Below are 17,219 nucleotides of genomic sequence, written 5' to 3' on the forward strand. Positions count from 1 at the left end.
CTGAAATGACCATCCCTTAAGGATACACATGTGCTCAGAACCCCAACATGGACGTCAACATCACGGCAAGAGAAGTCCACGCCGCTCTCAACCAGATTAGAATCAGCGCGGCAACCGGCGACGACCACATAACCAACAAGATGAACCGTAATCTCGCCGATCAGTCCGTCCAGGCACTCACGGCTCTCTTCAACCAACACTAGCATGAGGGTCCCGTTCCAGATTCCTGGAAGCATGCCAAAGTGATTTTCATACCTAAGCCAGGCAAACGACCCAAACTTGGCAACCTCCGGCCCATCTCGGTCGCGTCCATCCCGGGAAAGATCATGGAACATGTAATACTAATAGACTCCACACTCACGTAGACCAAGAGGACCTCCCCCCCCCCCCTATGATCGGCTTCACGACCGGCCTCTCCACTCAAGACATTATGTGGCAAATCAAACACGATATCCTCGATCCGAGCCACATCCGAGCTACACGAACCATTCCAGGCCTAAACGTCAGTAAGGCTTTCGACAACGTGTCACATGCATCCATCCTGGCAAACCTCACACATATGACTGCAGGCACTCGCACTTACAACTTTATCACCGACTTTGTTTAAAACCGTACAGCAGAAGTTCGCATTGCAGACCTCCACAGCGAGAAGATCGGCCTAGGCACAACAGGAACACCAGAAGGAGCAGTCCTATCTCCGTTTCTTTTCGACACTACAATGAGAGACCTCCTTCCACTCCTGGAAGACATACTTCACATTAAACACTCAACATACGCCGATGAAATTACCCTTTGGACTAACTCCAACTCTGACAAGGAAATCCAAAGCTCCCTCCAAACAGCAATCGGCAAAGTGCACGCCTTTGTACAGGCGAACGGTCTCACATGCTCCCCCACGAAGTCCGCATTACTAGTCATCAGGGACAGACGAGTTGGCCTGCCCACCTCGACCATCAAGAACCTATGGCTCGAAGCCGACACACATCCCATACCTCCAGCCCGCATCATACACGTTCTGGGCACGGTAATACAGAACAACACACAAAACTCGGAGGCCATTCAACGCCTCCGCACCACAGTCAATCAGATCAACTGCCTCATCCGCCGCATCGCCACCCGCCGCAGAGGTATGAAGGAGGACCACTTCTGTCGGCTCGCGCAAGCTTTTCCCATTAGCAGGACAGTGTACTCCTACCCCTACTATCACCTTCTCCGTAAGGACAAGGAAGCTGTGAGCAGCAATACACATTTAGCGTTGGCACAAAATTCAGCGCATTTATGAAAAAAGAAACAAAACCAGTGCCGCGTGAACGCATGTCGCCAGCGCGCTTCGTTAAACAGGAGAGAAGGAAACCTCGCAGAGCGACTAGCCTTGTGTGTGTGGCTGCCCACTCCACAATCGCGACCCTGCGCGACGCTAAGGGGATTGCGTCAGCCAGGACGTCGAACCTTCAGGAATGTCAGAGACGTTTGTACTCGAAGCCGACGGAAAGGGCGTAGCCTTGAGTGTGCTAAGCCATGCCGTCTGCCTCTTTCACTCGCGCGTCTTCGGCGGCGCCAGAGTAGCAAGATCATGAAGCAACTCGAAGCCAGTCTCAGCTCCTTACGAATGGGGACGCGCCCGGCGCGAGAAGGAGATTGCACAGCCCATACTGTGTGTATGTGCGCGCCTGCCTTGGCGCGAAGAACAAACAGACGCGGAGCTGGCCTATATGAGAAGGGCGTTGACCGCTGTCGGTCAGCCCGAGCCGCCGTTTAAGCTTCAGCGAAGCGCGCCCGCTCGACTCCCGGTACAAAACCCCTCGCCCAACCACGGTCCAACGAGGCGGCGTGAGCCAGTATGGGAGACGGCTCCACCGTGAACATTTGGTCGTCCAACGGTCGCAGTGCCCAGTAAAAAAAAACTTTGTTTGTTTGCCCCTCTCTTCTATTAGTGCACTTTACGTGCTATAATCCATTTGCAATGTAATCTATCTCGAGTGTAACTTTGCACGAGTTGCATCGTCTAGTTAATCACTTTGTATGTGCTCGTACTAGTGATTGTGAAATCCTGTATATCGTATGTTTGCTATATAAGGTGTGTTTTGTTTGTGTGCCTTAGGCTCCGACCCATTCTCTGGCTTGCGACCGGCTAAAGCTGAGCACCAAACGGCCACATCTCTTGTCTCTTGGTAGCGGGTCTCAGCGGAGCTTGCCACGCTGAGTCGAGGGCGGCTCCTTTGTGCTCAAGACCGCTATCCCCACGCTCTAGGGGTGTCTGAAAACAAACAATAAAGTGCGCGAAATGGTGAAAAGCGTACAAAGCGGCACTGGGGCTACCCCAGTACGCTAGCAAGTAGCCTCTCCTCAACTCGGCATCTACAACACGCTCACATAACTCATATAGGCACACAAGACCGCCCAATTCCACCACTTCTGCCGCACCAAACACGGGCGTGTCATACTTGACCATCTCAACATCAACCCAAAAGGTGATGTCCACCCCACGGCTCCCATTCCGATAAGGGTCTAAACCACCTCGTCATAAAACGAATCCCCAAAAACATGCTACCTGGCCGCCATGATACGCGCCACCAGCTGAAAGCCCAAGCCCTAGATGCCACATATCTCAGCGACGAAGGCGCAATATACCTGTGCGCTGCACGGCAAAGTGCAAACACATACAGGGTCTGTTCTGAAAGTAGTAGGACTGGTTTTTTCATGGCCGAACGGGCGGACGTGAGGCGGTCGGCGGACGAGAGGGCGGACGAGAGGACACCATCGCGCTAGCCATCATTGACTCATGTACGCGCACAGTCCTAAGCTACTCCGAAAGAGCGATCCAAAATTGCTCGGCAGGTTTTATCTGCCACCCAGCTGCAGGCGTCCTTTGCAGCTGCATCCTGACCTTAAGATCAACCTGGCCAGGGTACCTGCCTACGCGGAAGCTCTGCGCCGCCGCGGTGGCTCAGCGGTTATGGTGCTCGGCTACTGACCCAAAAAGACGCGGGTTCGATCCCGGCTGCGGCGGCTAGAATTTCTTTGGGGGAGAAATTCTAGAGGCCCGTGTACTGTGCGATGTCAGTGCACGTTAAAGAACCCCAAGTGGTCGAAATGTCCGGAGCCCTCCACTACGGCGTCTCTCATAGCCTTAGTCGCTTTGGGACGTTAAACCCTATAAACCAAACCAAACCAAACCAAACCAAGCTCTGCAAACGAAGGTGTCAACCGACTAGCCCGAGGACTAACCAACCGAGTGGCCGGCCGTTGTTGTTGTTGTTGTGACTGAGAGAAGGATGAAAAGGAAATTGCACGGGCCTGCCTACCGGCTCGAGCCAAGCCACCACCGCTGCCACGTGCAGATAGAGGAGAGTTAAAATATCAGAGGAAAGAGAAACAGGAAAGAAAAGACGCGCTTCGCAGCCACAACTGCATCCGCCGGAGCGGACGCTGCTGAAAAAACAGATATGCGGCCGAAGCCGCGCTCGCCGAGGCGTTCATGGAATCCAAACACCTTTTCGCAGACACCATGTTCGGGTTTCGCCCACACAGATCTGCACAAGATGTCCTGCTACAACTCAGTCGGGCTGTCCTCGACCCCGTGGAATGCCCTCACAATGACATGGTCGTACTCGCCTTGGATTTGAAGGGTGCATTCGACAACGTTACCCACGAGATCATTCTCACCCACCTCTCTGAAACTAACTGCGGCAGAAATGCCTTTCAATACATTCGGCAATTTTTAACCGACAGACAATCTTACATACGGATGCAGTATAGAGAACATGGCCCTTTACATTTAGGAATCAGGGGTACACCCTAGGGTGCGGCGCTTTCTGCCCTCTTATTCAATTTGGCCATGGTGCGCCTACCGGCCCAGCTGGGCGCTGTCGCCGGTGTGCAGCATGCGCTGTATGCTGATGATATCACCCTGTGGGCCACGCAGGGTTCCCTTGCAGACATTGAGGCTAACCTGCAGGAGGCGGCGACCATAGTGGACCGTTATGCTCGCCGCTGCGGCCTCCAATGCTCCACCCAAAAGTCTGAATTTGTGCACATACGCCCCTCACCAAAGTGCACAGCCAAAATTTCATTGTCTCTCGAGACAGGTCCAATCGCCGAAAATATTGAAGTCCGGGTACTGGGGCTCTTTCTACATCAAGACAGACGGTCAGAAACAACATTGGCCAAACTCCGTCAGGTGGGGGACCAAGTGGGTCGCTTGGTCCACCGTGTTTCTAACAAGCGCGGGGGGTTACGATGTAAGGACGCCTTGCGGCTGGCGCATGCATTTGTAACCAGTCGAATTCTATATTCGACTCCATACCTCCACCTGCGGAAGCAAGACAAGGATTCACTCGAAGTAATCCTCCGCAAAATTATTAAGCGGGCTCTAGGCCTCCCCGTCACCACCTCCAACAAGCGCCTCCTGGGGCTGGGCATGGTGAACACATTTCGGGAGCTCCGGGAAGCCCACTTGACTAACCAATACACACGCCTCTCGAAGACATCGTCGGGTCGCCGCCTCCTTGCCCGACTACACATCCAACATACCACTCTCATGGAAGAGTGCGTACGCATTCCATCCCAGTGGAGATGCGCCCTCCACGTGCTCCCTCTTCCCGCGAACATGAACCGTGAGGACCATAATGGCCGGCGCCTGGCGCGGACGGAAACCCTGGCCCGCCACTATGGATCGAAACCCTACGTATTCTACGTGGATGCCTCAGGCCCCCACCATGGGGGATGGTACACAGCCGCAGTCGTCCACCAATCCAAAACAGTGAACGGCCTTACTTTCCGAGCCCGTGACATAACACACGCAGATAAGGTCGCCATTGCGTTGGCTGCATCTGATTCCAATTCAAAAACAATTATTTCCGACTCGCGAAGGGCATGTCGGAACGTCGAGCAGGGCTGGGTACCGTATCTAGATTACCGCATTCTTCAAAACAGCGTCTACACCGGTGACCCCGCGCACCGGCGTATCGTTTGAGCTCCCGCTCACATGGGCCTTGAGGAAATGAGGCAGCTGACGCCGCCGCCCGCGCGCTCTCTCACCGGACATTTCTCTCCGACCCTGACGATCAGGAACTCGAATTTATTCCAGCTTACACCTTCAAAGACATCGTTTTGCTCTATCAATCTGGCCATGGTCTTTATCCCCGCCCGTGTAAAGGTCTTTCAAAGGCGAAGGGGCGGCTTCTGCTCCGCCTGTATACTAATACTTTGCTGGGCCCGGCAGCTTTGAAACACTTCGACCCTTCTTTCTCGGGCAGCTGTCCGCACTGTGCGGAGAAGTCTTCGGACATCTACCACATGGTGTGGGCCTGCCCCTGCAACCCTGCTATCCCCCGTCACCCCAACCCAACCCGGGAGGACAGGGAGGCGACCCTGCTCGGCTGCTCTGACCTGCAGGCCCAACGGAACTTGGTCGCGCGAGCCTGGGCGGCGGCCAATGCCACTGGGGTCCCGAACTAGGGACCTCCACCTAGAATTTGTAAGGGCTGGCCCCCTCTGGGTCAGCTCATGCATAACCTCCTGTATTATACCTGTACTATCAGCGTCAAATGAAATGCGAAAAAAACTCCTGAAACGCGAGCACAAAAAATCAAGCATATTAGGTGCTGGTGGTGAAATACAGGCGTGGGCTCTTAACATTTCAGAAGAGCGGTCTTTTCGGCTTCGATGGGAAAATCAACTGCTCATGTATCTTGCCTCCCTAGTATAATATCTGCGAGTTGTGCTGTTCGCGTTTCAATTGGCTTGTTCGCGTTTCAATTGACGCTGATAGTACATAAATGTTTTCCACCACCACCAAGCGAGACCAGATACTCTGGTCGGCCGGCCCCACGGAGGCAGACGCTCTTTCCGATGCTCCCCGACCTTTGCCGAATTCACCAACCTCCACAGAGAGATGAGACGCCAGTTCCCGCCTCCCACGCCGACTTAAATCGAGCGCAAGCCACGTTGCTACGCATATTGCAGACACTCTCTATCCTTAGCCATTCTAGACTTTCACTCATCACAGACGGGGACTACGACCCCGTCTGCCAAAATTGTAACCAGGGAAAAATCGCCACCCAGACGCACATCCTGTGAGGTTGCGCGGTATATCCGCCCCCTCTAGGCTTACTGCCGGCTCTCTCCGCAGAGGGATGGAACGAACTCCTCGGAAGGCCAGACAAGAGCATCCAACTGGCACTCGGCTCATGGCCCCACCTAGGGGCCACACCAAGCCCACTTGCCCTAAATCTCGCCATTCTATGGTAATAAAGTTGTTTCCCTGTCTCTCTCATGCAAAGGTCTATAAAGGATGCGTCCGTGGGACCGCGCACTCGCTCGGACAAAGCAGTCTTATCTCTCAGCACATGACTGCAGCAGTTTTTGGCTGCAATCCCCAACGAAGCCTTCACTCGACGTCGTCTACGCAGAAATATTATCTATAGCATATCACTCTCTGTAAGAGAATGCCGTTTATTTGCTAATTTCCCGCATTACTCTCGCACAGGGACGCATCGACGACATGGACCTCCAGGACGACAGACCGAAACGCTCTGTGGCGTCTACGCAAAGATTTATAAATCTTGGCCGCCAAAAAGAGTACCACGATGCGTTGAACCTGGAGGTACACTGGGTCGTATGGAACGGATTTGACAACAAAAACGGCCAACCCACCAGGGCCATGATTGACACTCTTTGGGAAAATTGTCTCCTTTCCAACAAAGACGTAAGCGCCCGTGTGCATTTAAAGCATCCGCAGTCGAAAACGCCGACCGATGTGGCCGGTCGGCAGCGCATGTGTAGGCCATATGCCAGGCCATGGCTGTATTCGAGCATCGAACATGTGTGAATGCGTGCAAGGGTCACGCGCCTTTTCGTTTTGATGTTGTTGTTGCCATTGAAAGAACAAAGAAAAGGAAATTGCACGGGCCTGCCGACTGGCTCGCCACGACCGCTGCCACGGGCAGATATAGGAGAGTTGAAAGATATTAGAAGGAGCAGTGAAAGAGCACGCGCGTCGCATCTACCGCGTGCGCCGACGCGACGACGCCGGCTGTAACAGATACCCCAGTCCCTGTCCCCCCCACCTATTACGTGACCATGTAACGGGGATTGCAGTGATTGCCAGTGACCTTCGTACACAGCTGGATCTCAAAAAATTGGAGAGTAGTGCAGTCGTCAGTTTGGAGAAAACCGAAAGCGTTTGCATTCGAACGTCAGCAAATTTTTAGAGGGAGAGCTCTGCTCCTATCATGACCGCCCTCCGGTGACTTTCAGCATAAGACCTCTTTTTATTGCGAAAGCAATACTACTCGCAATTTCAACTCTTCGAGTGACGCGGCCGCAGTCACGTTTGACCTTTAGCGCAGTGAATATGGGCGCCCAACTCGCTCCTTCAGATAGCCCGGCTGCAGTTACGCCGCGCCGCGCACCTGTGGTGCTACTGCCCCTGTGACGTCATACCAGCTGTAGATTACGGGCGACCAACTCGCTCCTACAGAGAGCCTTGATTCAGTTATGGTGTGTGTTTGCAGCGCTGCGCACCTGTGGCTCTACTGCCGCCGTGACGTCATACCAGCTGTAGGTTGTTTTCTTTCTCTCAGTCGCAACAACAGCAAAAACAAAATATAAAAAAATTACCTAAGAAGATTTGAGTCGTCGCGCAGCGGCGGCCGGTAGCCACGCGAGACCTGTAGACCCTCAAAATTTCACCAGCGCCGCGACGAGGAACAAGAACAGAGAAGGAAGGACAAAGACAAGCGCTTGTTCTCTGTTCTTCTCTGTTCTTGTTCCTCATCGCAGCGCTGGTAAAATTTTGAAGATATACTATTAGCTCAAACCACGATTTTGACCTGTAGACGCGGCGCACTGCGTTCCTTCAGTTGGAGGCGCTGCGCTTTTGCTTTCGCAACTTACCAGGCTTAACCAAAGCTAAGCCCCCGCCAATTTTTTTTTTTACATCTAAAGAGCCACACGTGTTTCTAGTCACGTACACTACGCGCGCCGAAGAGAGGAGGAGGGGAGCGGCATCCCAGCAGATGCGCGCACCACCGCGGAGAGGAGGAAGGTAGGTGCCATACAGCGCATGCGCGAGCCGCTGCGGAGGGCTGTGGCACATGTGCGTCCCCGCGTTGTGGAGAAGACGAAAAGAGGCATCTCAGGTGTGCTGCGTACTCGCTCCGTGATGTCACACACCTTGACCAAGCGAAAGCGTCGGCTGGCGTCGCATGCGCAGGGCGTGAAAGTGTGTTCTGCATAGTCTGCCGGTGCACTTCGATGCATTCAACGGAGCGCTGCTTGTGTTCGATGCAAGGCCAGGTTACCCACAGCCGAAGCTCCCGCTGGGGTAAGGTAATAAAACACCACAGCTGCCGCTCGACATAGACTGCAGACGAAGCTGCCATAGCACTGGTTTGTGTAGGCACAAAAGCGAGGTACAACATCAGTGACTCCAAAGTTGCCGTACTAAATTTCAGCAGGGGCCGGGTCTCCCCCCTAACGAATACAATTCTAAGCCGTCATGTAATAGACAGGAAAATTACACTAGCCTGTACACCAGCACATGCATCCCTGCCTGGTGATGAAACGGCCCACGAGTTCACCCGAGGCTTTTCTTTCCGGGCGGACCCGAGCGAGGTGGTCTTTACGGACAGGGATCGCATGGTGACCTACAGAGAAATTACACAGCACTATCGTTTGCAACGAGCTAGACTTCCTCCAGCGGATACATCCTTGTTCAGATACCAAGCCATCAACTGGCGCCGGTTACAAACTTACACCTTTCCAAACCCGGCCCTCTGGAGTCTTATGTACCCAGGGCAATTTTCAGACAAATGCGCAAACTGCGAACTTGGGGCCACCTTGGACCACATACTGTGGGAATGTCCTCATGCCCCCCGGGAGGGACGAGGTATAAACACAAAACACCAATGGGAAACCTTACTACTGAGCTCAGACCCGGCGACTCAGTTACAACTCGTCCGATTGGCCGAAACCGCCGCCGAGAGTCAAGACCTTTCAGCCGTTATCTAGGCGGGTAGCCCTCTGGCTACCCTCTTTCTGTTGGACATTTCTGTTGGAAATTTTCCTATCTTATCGTATCGGTTCAGCAGTGTTGAACGCTTTTTTTTTTTGGCAAGTCAACCTTGTCTCACATCAGTACAGATTGCAAACGCATTTTGTCTAACACGTTTTGGCGGGAGAGTTCTCATCATACACACAACAACGCGTGCATTCCGTGCTCATCTAACACGCCGGAACCAACGACTATGTGTATGGGCATATATATATGTGTGTGTGACGCATGTGTATGTATCCCGCAATTTTATGCGTTTGTGGAGTGTAGTGTACGAAGACATGAGGAAGTGTGTTGATATCGCGGATTAGTATGTGCTTACGTAAAGCATTTGGTAGTTCAGCAGATTTGGTTTCCATGCAATAAAGGAAAACAAAATACCCTTCCTTTCATATTCATCGTGTGCTCTCCTGGCACTTATAGGGTCCTGGTTCGACCCCTAATCCCGGCGAATTTTTTATTTTTCCGAATGAGGACACGTGGGAGGTACCACTTCATGTGGACACATTTTGCGGACTTCTGCGGACAACTTTCGCTGATAGGGCTTCCATCGCATGAGGCACACAATGATTCCGCATTAATGCAAACCATCAGACTCGACACGAAAAAGTAGAGCCATCAGAGATACCGTAACCATTGAATGAAACTTCCCTTTCAGAATTCGCACTAGCGCTGCACTGATACAAGTACTCTGACAATGTTGTTTTGCGCCAATTCATCATCATCAGCTAAACTACCCCTACTACAGGACAAATGCCTCTCCCATATCTCTCCACTTATCGTTGCCTTCTATCGGCCGCGACCTACTTATCCGCGCCAAGTTCTTAATCCCGACCTCCCGCCAACCTTTCTGGCACCTCGGGGCTATGCTTCCCTTCTCTTGGAATGCAGTCTGTTACCCTTCACGCCCGTTGGTTACCTTGCTTTTTCATTAAATATCCTGCCCATTTCTTCGTCTTGATTTTGACTATGATTCCATTAATCCGCGTTTGTTTCCTAAACGCTTTGCCCCATTTATGTCAAAATCACCCCCATCATTCTCCTTTTTATAGTTTAATCATTTTTCTTAACCTCCACTTGTCTGCCTCATAGGTGCGTACCCGTAAGGCACAGCTGTTATACACTTTTCACTTCAGCGATACAGATAAAGTGCCGTTCGCGATCTGAGAAAACCTGCCAAATGCTCCCCATCTCGTTTTTACTCCCAAGGCTTTTAAAAACTGGGCTAGTTGGTTGCTGTAATCCGACATAGTGGCTAGCACACAAGCGAGACGCACACTGAAGGAATCCACACAGGACAAACGCTAGACTTGCTTTTTTTTTTCGGCAAGGACATATTTATACTGGATTTTATCTTCCATTCTCATTTAGTAGCGCCGCTGGTGCCGCCTACAGTTGCAGTCGCGTCAGTGCGTGATACCAGAGCCCAAAAAGCCATGAGCTACAAAAAGCCACAGACGTGACTAAAAGTGAGAAGGCTGGAATTCACAGGTGAATAAATCATGAAATATGAATACATATGATGTAAACCATAAGCAAAATATGAAAGTTGAGCAGAAAAAATAGCGAAAACGCAACTGTGAAGGTGAACGAAGCGTGCAAAAGCCATGATAATGGCTAAAACAGACCTGCGTATAAGCAGGCCAGGGTAAATTAGAGATTTCGCACAAAATCGCTAAAACCAAGAAACATAAAAACAAAAACAATAAAACCGCCCTAACTCTCGGAACGAATGTGAAAACAATAAAATTCAAAAGGACATACAAAGATACGAGAGAACTACTGCCGAAAAAATATTTTTACGCTATATTTTACTGTATAGTCTATGCTCTACATTCTATATTTTTACTCTTCTGGTTATTTCAGTTTCGTTATCCGAACCTACGGAAACTACCTGCTTTATGTAAAAGTACTTCCGTACCATTTCTTGCACCTCGCTTCATCAAACAATTTTACTGTCGAACTAATATTGTCGCCAGATGTGCCGACGGCCCAGCAAAGCAAAATCATGCGCCAACCATGCCAAACATATGCTTTCGCAAGTTCACTCGGTTTCAGTATGTTAAAAGCACACCACTTGCTCAGACCCACCGTTCTGCTCTCCCTGTCTAACTCACTGATCATTATTGGCAGTTCATCTCCTCAGTGACTTAGCAAGGCAATGCCATCAGCGAATTGCAGATAACTAAGGTGTTCTCCATCAACTCATATCCCCAACTGTTCCCAATACAGGGCTGCGAATACCAGCTGTGAACAAGCGGTAGATAGCAGAGGCGAGATCGTGTCTACTTGCCTGGCACCATTCTTCTTGAAGTTTTACTGCTGACTTTATTGACTGCTATGGTAGCTACGCAGCATAAAGCGTGGCCCGCATGGAGCGTTTTTTTGCCGCCGGAGAGGACGTTTTTGCCAAATCGTCGGGTTCTGTCGAAACAGAAAAAAACGTCGACGCCGCGCAGACGCCGGGAGAGGGCAGCGAAAGAGGCCCAATGAGAGCCGGAGCGGGTGTCACGTGACTCTGGACGGAGCCACGCCGGCCGAGAGAGACGCGCTCGCGAGCTCTGTCTGGCACTGTAGCTTGACCACCAAAACTGCGTCGTGCTTCCCGGAAAGACGGGCGTTTGGCGCTCCCAGAGTACCGAGTTCTAGTTCACTATAGTACCGAGGCTTGAGCTTCGGGTTTCTGGGCCGAAACGGCTGAGCAGCGTGTTGTCTTTCGGAGGAGTCGCTGTTAGCTGGAAGCGCCGTCCCTCAGGATATCGGGGCACGCGTAAACGGTAGCGCCATCTAGTGACAAGACGCGAAAGCACATCAACGGTGTGTTGAAGAAATTTTTTATCCGTAATTACTGGTAACTACGATGGGTGCATTGCGAGCCTTTTTTCGTTCCAAGAAGAAAAAATGCAAATACATGAAAATGTAGCAAGTGACTAAAAGCTAGACAACTGCTTCACCAGGTGTCGTTATTACGAGGTAAACACACTGTATTTAGTTAGGCCTAAGAGCTTGCAAATCGCCAAATTATCTGAAAAATAAGGGCTAGTTATCGCTTATACCTCTACGCGTGGGCGAGCTGTGCGAAGTAAAAGTGAACCGCTACTATTTGAGCGAGCTATCGCGTCAAAGAATCCAGCGGTGGCATGTATTTATTCCGAAGTAGGCGAGCAGGGCGCAGCCATCTTGTCAACGTATCCCGTAACGCGCCCGTAGCGCGCGGCGCTCGGCTGCTGACCATGCGGGAGTGAATTCGTCGACGCCGGCGCGGGCGTGTGGCGTGCGACGCGATTTCGCGGGTAAAAAACGCTCCATGCGGGCCAGGCTTAAGGCTCTTCTATACCCTTATTCCGCAAAGTCTGTATGCCTGCTCAGGTTTCGCCTTAGTCAAACGCTTTCTGGTAATATATGAAGGCTATATTAAGAGCTTGGTTATATTCTGAACATTTCTCTAGCCAAGTTTAAAGAAAAAGACTAAGGTCTTCTCCTTTAACTTGTATCCCCATGTGTTCCCAATCCAGGCATCTGAATACGTGCTTCAAACAGGCGGTGAAAAGGACTAGCGAGATTGCGCCTTATTGAATGATATCCTTTCTTAAAGGAATTTCACTGCAGTATTTATGAAGTAGTATGGTAGCTTTGTACGCAGTATAGGTATCTTCCAGTGTCTCCAGTAAAGGCCGGCTTCTATTTATCCTCAGTCAACGTTGATGTTTCTTGACCCTTGCAATTGGCCATAGCCATTAAGAGTCTGCAGTCGCCTGAGGAAAGGCATATAGGTACGCTTTGAACAAAACAGTGGTTAATAATCATTTCATAATAAAAAAGATCAAAGGACACTTTTTTTCGGTACTTCGGAATTGACTGGAAGGAATCGCGATGACGGCATTCTAAATCTACGAACCCTTCACACTTCCGCACGTAGGATGACATCCAAGATGAGGAATACCTATGTAGTGCAATTTGAACAGCACACTAGAATGTGAAACAGCCATATCGAATGCCCCTCTAGAATCAAGAAATAATTACGCAACGAATAAGTTAAGCAATGTCACTACTCACTACAAAATTTTCAGCGACAAGCTGCATGGGTGCCACTCTTTGGCTTTGTGTTTCGTGAAATGTTTCATGAGTTTTCCTTGTATTGATTATGCTTTGAATTCTTTGCTTATTGTGTTAACAATTAATTATTGTTTGCTTCTTTATTTTGTAATTCTTAGTTTTCCTATCACAACCAGTGCTCCATGGCTCGGGCTTTGCCGCGCGTGGTCCTTGCTAGCTGTTCTGGTGTCTGCTTGTTAAAGGTCATGGCGCATGAGCTCTCTATAAGAACTGTTTTGCTAAAAAAATACATATATTTGGCTTCAGTAATCAATAAATTCAAAAAAAGCAACCAGTCTAGCAGATTAGTTAAGTCGTTATTTTGGAGATTTGCGATAACCGCTGTGAAGTTGTGAAATAATGCCATGCTTGTGTCGAAATATATGTAAGAAGATATGTGTTCCATGAGGTTGCATGAGTTTCTAAGAAATGACGACGGCATTTTCTTAACTACGGAAGAGCCCCTTCCAGTGCCACTTGCTGATGATTAAAGAAATATCGTAATGTGTCTTATTTGTGCTACCCTTGATTTTCCACTTAACCTCATCCTCAACCAGCGGGATGCCGATCAACGGCAAAGAGGGGGAAGCTCGCAGAGACTCGCTCGTGAGCCCGGCCTCGACCGTTTGGCCTGTGTCTGGCGCCCGCTTTGTTGTTCCGGTCCTCCAGTGTGCTTACGACCCGCTTCGTCGTTCCAATATCAAGAGCAGAAGCTGCGCATGTGATCCAGAGTAACCACGAAAGAAATACGCTACGAATATTATCCCGCTGGCTGTGAGACTGACATGCCGAAAAAAGGGTGGTAGAGTGTTAACGCAGTTTAACTGAATAGACGGGAAGGGCTCCGGAAATTTCGAACACATGGGGCTCTTTAACGTGCACTGACATCGCACAGTACACGGGTCTCAAGAAATTCGGCTCCATCGAAATTCTGGCGCGAGAGCGAAGACCGAGCACGCGTCTTTCTGGTCAGCGGGCGAGTGCAATAAACACTGAGCCAAGGCGGAGGCTTAAAGAAAGATGTTTATACCCAGACCGATTTCGAACCAGAGTGGCACTAATCGATAGGGCTGTGTGCTTCGTTGCCATTTTTCAGGGATTTTTTGTTTGGCTTAGGTGTGTCGTATTATATATATTAGTTATGTGCTATGTGCCCCACATTGCCTGTTTTCTCGTGCTTGGCTGCTTAGTTGTGTCGTGTTGTGCATCTTCTTCATTACTCGTCACTGTTTTCCTACTGTTTTTCATATTTTATGCACATCATCACTGTAATAAACACCATGTTTACAAAAATGGCAGTGGCTTAGCTGTGGGTAAGCCTGGATATACATACAAAAAGGTTCAGTTACGCTTGGTTTGACGTCATGGCTGTCGCAGTTCGCGCACAATGCACTGGGAGCACCACGATAACGGTGGAGGCGTTCCGCCGTCCACACACTGCCTGTGCAGAGGCGGAGGAGGAAATGCGCGTGTAGTCACTACGGTGCTGTCTTAGAAGGTGGCTTTGTCCATTCCTTTCTGGTGTACACCAAGATACGAGAGACAGGCGTTTCCTTTCCTTAAAACCAATTTTCTTTTCATTTTCCTTCCGTTACGGCGGGGTTCGGGTGTCCACCGAGATATGAGAGTTTCCTGGCGCACTGTTTGTCTATTATTTATTTTTTATTTCAGATATTTTATTTCTTTCATTTCTTTTTTTATTCTCGCTTCAGTGCTTATTTTCATTCATTTTTTTAATACAGAGTCGGCGGCCACCCGCGCTGCTCGTGAAGTCGCTCGGTTTCGCGCATGCGCAGAAGTGGCAAATCTGGCCTCCGGCTCACGCGAAGCGCGGTGTTGACAAGCCTAGTGAAGCTTTTCGCTTCAAAAATAGCATAGTGCTCTCGTGCAGTGTCCAGCGAAGCTGAACTCCTGGAGCCGCCACTGCATCGATACCCAGTCTCGCCTATATTTATTATTGCGAAAGCAATACTACTTGCACTTTCAGCCCGTCGCGTAGCGAGGCCGGTAGCTACCATATTAGCATACTAGTATATTGGATTGGATTCGATTAGATTGGATTGGATAACCGATGCATCACCACAAATCTAACCACTAGCACCACCACCAGCTACACTACCAGCTGAACCATGGCGTTGCTACGGATATTAACGCGGAAGCTTTTGCCTCATCGTTGTAAGCAGCACTTCTCGACAGAAATGTCACGCTTTTCAATTGGTCGAAATGGAGTGAAGCTTAGTTCAGTTAATTGCTTACTTATCCAATTAGCTTAATTAACCTGTCTAGTCAGACCAGATAAATAAATAAAACCGAGTAGGAAATTGGCCGAGCTTGGGAATCGAGCCCAGGTCTCCGGAATGCGAGACGAGCACGTTACCACTCCGCCATACCAGCTCGATGGTTTGGAATGAACAAAGGCGCGTCTAGTGAATACGGTGTCTTCGTTCACTCCCATCTTCCTCTCTTCCCGTAAAGGCGAGGTTAAGGTGTCCACCGAGATATGAGAGACGTATAATTTCCTTTCCTCAAAAACCAATTTACCGACGAGCAAGGCGTACAATCGAACGGGCGATGAGGTTCTATGGACTCTGGAAGCGTTGCAAGACGCTGTCGCGTTCCGCTCTTAGAGGCAAACCTGCTGTCTGGAACACTATAAAGATGTGACTAAAAAACGCTCATTCAATTTTCAACTTTCAATCAACGCTCAATCAATTTTCAACTTTCAATCAAGCTTTAAACGAGCAATTCATAGCAAAGAGCCCTAATTTTGATTAATCTGTTTGCATTTCTTCCTACATGCAATTTGCACTGCCTCCTGGTCTCCGTTATAATTGAGTATGTATAGTTATGTGCAACTGTATATGTGTTTTGGTCATTTTGTATTGCTTTTATGTCTCTCCCATGTGTCTGCCTTAATTGTATCCCATTCGTATATATTCAGTTTTATATATTCATCTTATCTGTCGCATGCTGTTAAATGTTTTACTAGATGTATTTAATGAGGAGGTCCCATTGCAGTCTCTGACTTCGGGACCTCCTTCTGTATGATATGCTGTACTTTCAAAACGTATTAGCAAATAAAGACTGACTCTGATTGTGATGCTAGTCATCAATGTCAGCGAAGCGTTTTGCCGTTAGCAGCACTACAGATGCTCATAAATATATATTCAGTATAATGTTGCTGACTCTTTTTTGCCGCATGGCTTGTATTGCATGGAGCACCTTCTTTTTAATATTTTCCAATTCTACAAACTCACCATATGGGAATTCAGTCGCTGTTAGCCTCAATTCAAGTAAATGCACTCCAAACACCAACACACCTATACGGGAGTCAAAAGGGAATAACCTGTGTTCTGGTGCACACCCTTCTATGAAAGGGTGTGCGTCAGAGGACAGTTAAGTCCGCTTCCTTTTTGCTTCTTTCTGTTTACAGTGTACGGTATAAATCGGTTAGATCGAAGTGGGCCTTTGATACCGCACCGCACCTACTCGTTGACCTCCTGTTGCGGAGAATTATTAATCTTGTTTGTTTCCTTTGTGCGTAGATCCCGCTTAATATCAGTGCTTTCGAGATGAGGACGGGAAGCGTGATCACCGTATTCTGCAAATTCAAGAGATTTCTACGGGAGTGTAACTGGTGAGGGACACTTTTATATGTTCTCCACATTCTTATCGTGACCACTACCAACGACTCCCAAGCGCCTAAAAGCACTGTTATCATCACGGAATGCATGCTGATTGCGGTGGCAGCTGCACCGCAGCTCATTGGCCAGACGTCTCGTTTCTGTCGAGAGAGTGAGACGCATGGCTCCGAAGCGGCCCAATGATTCCGCGCCAAGCAGTTCGGGGAAATGGCGGTGGGCTGACCACAAGGCTTTCGCCAAGCACACTTTTGAATTTGCAGTGTCTTCGGTAATTTTTGTGTGCCCTTCTCTGGTTTAGCTGTTTCTTACTTATGTCGAGAAAGCACGAAGCTAAAATCGTGTGATGGGATGAAACTTTTCTTCCAAGAACCACCGTAACTTATGTATTTCCCAAGCAACCATTTGTAAGTGATATAAATGTT

At 49.6% G+C, this 17,219-nt stretch overlaps 1 protein-coding gene across 1 annotated transcript in view; it reads left to right on the forward strand.

Annotated features, from left to right (window-relative positions):
* LOC149366304 (uncharacterized) overlaps positions 1–17,219 on the forward strand; it is a 74,995-nt gene that overhangs the window by 20,875 nt on the left and 36,901 nt on the right. The window contains exon 4 of the mRNA XM_089570154.1: positions 6,491–6,709. Coding sequence (XP_089426280.1) covers positions 6,491–6,709 — 219 coding nt within the window. The remainder of the gene's footprint in view (positions 1–6,490; positions 6,710–17,219) is intronic.

This window comes from Amblyomma mixtum, chromosome 1, assembly GCF_055824585.1.
Source record: "Amblyomma mixtum isolate Tamu chromosome 1, ASM5582458v1, whole genome shotgun sequence".
NCBI lineage: Eukaryota > Metazoa > Arthropoda > Arachnida > Ixodida > Ixodidae > Amblyomma > Amblyomma mixtum.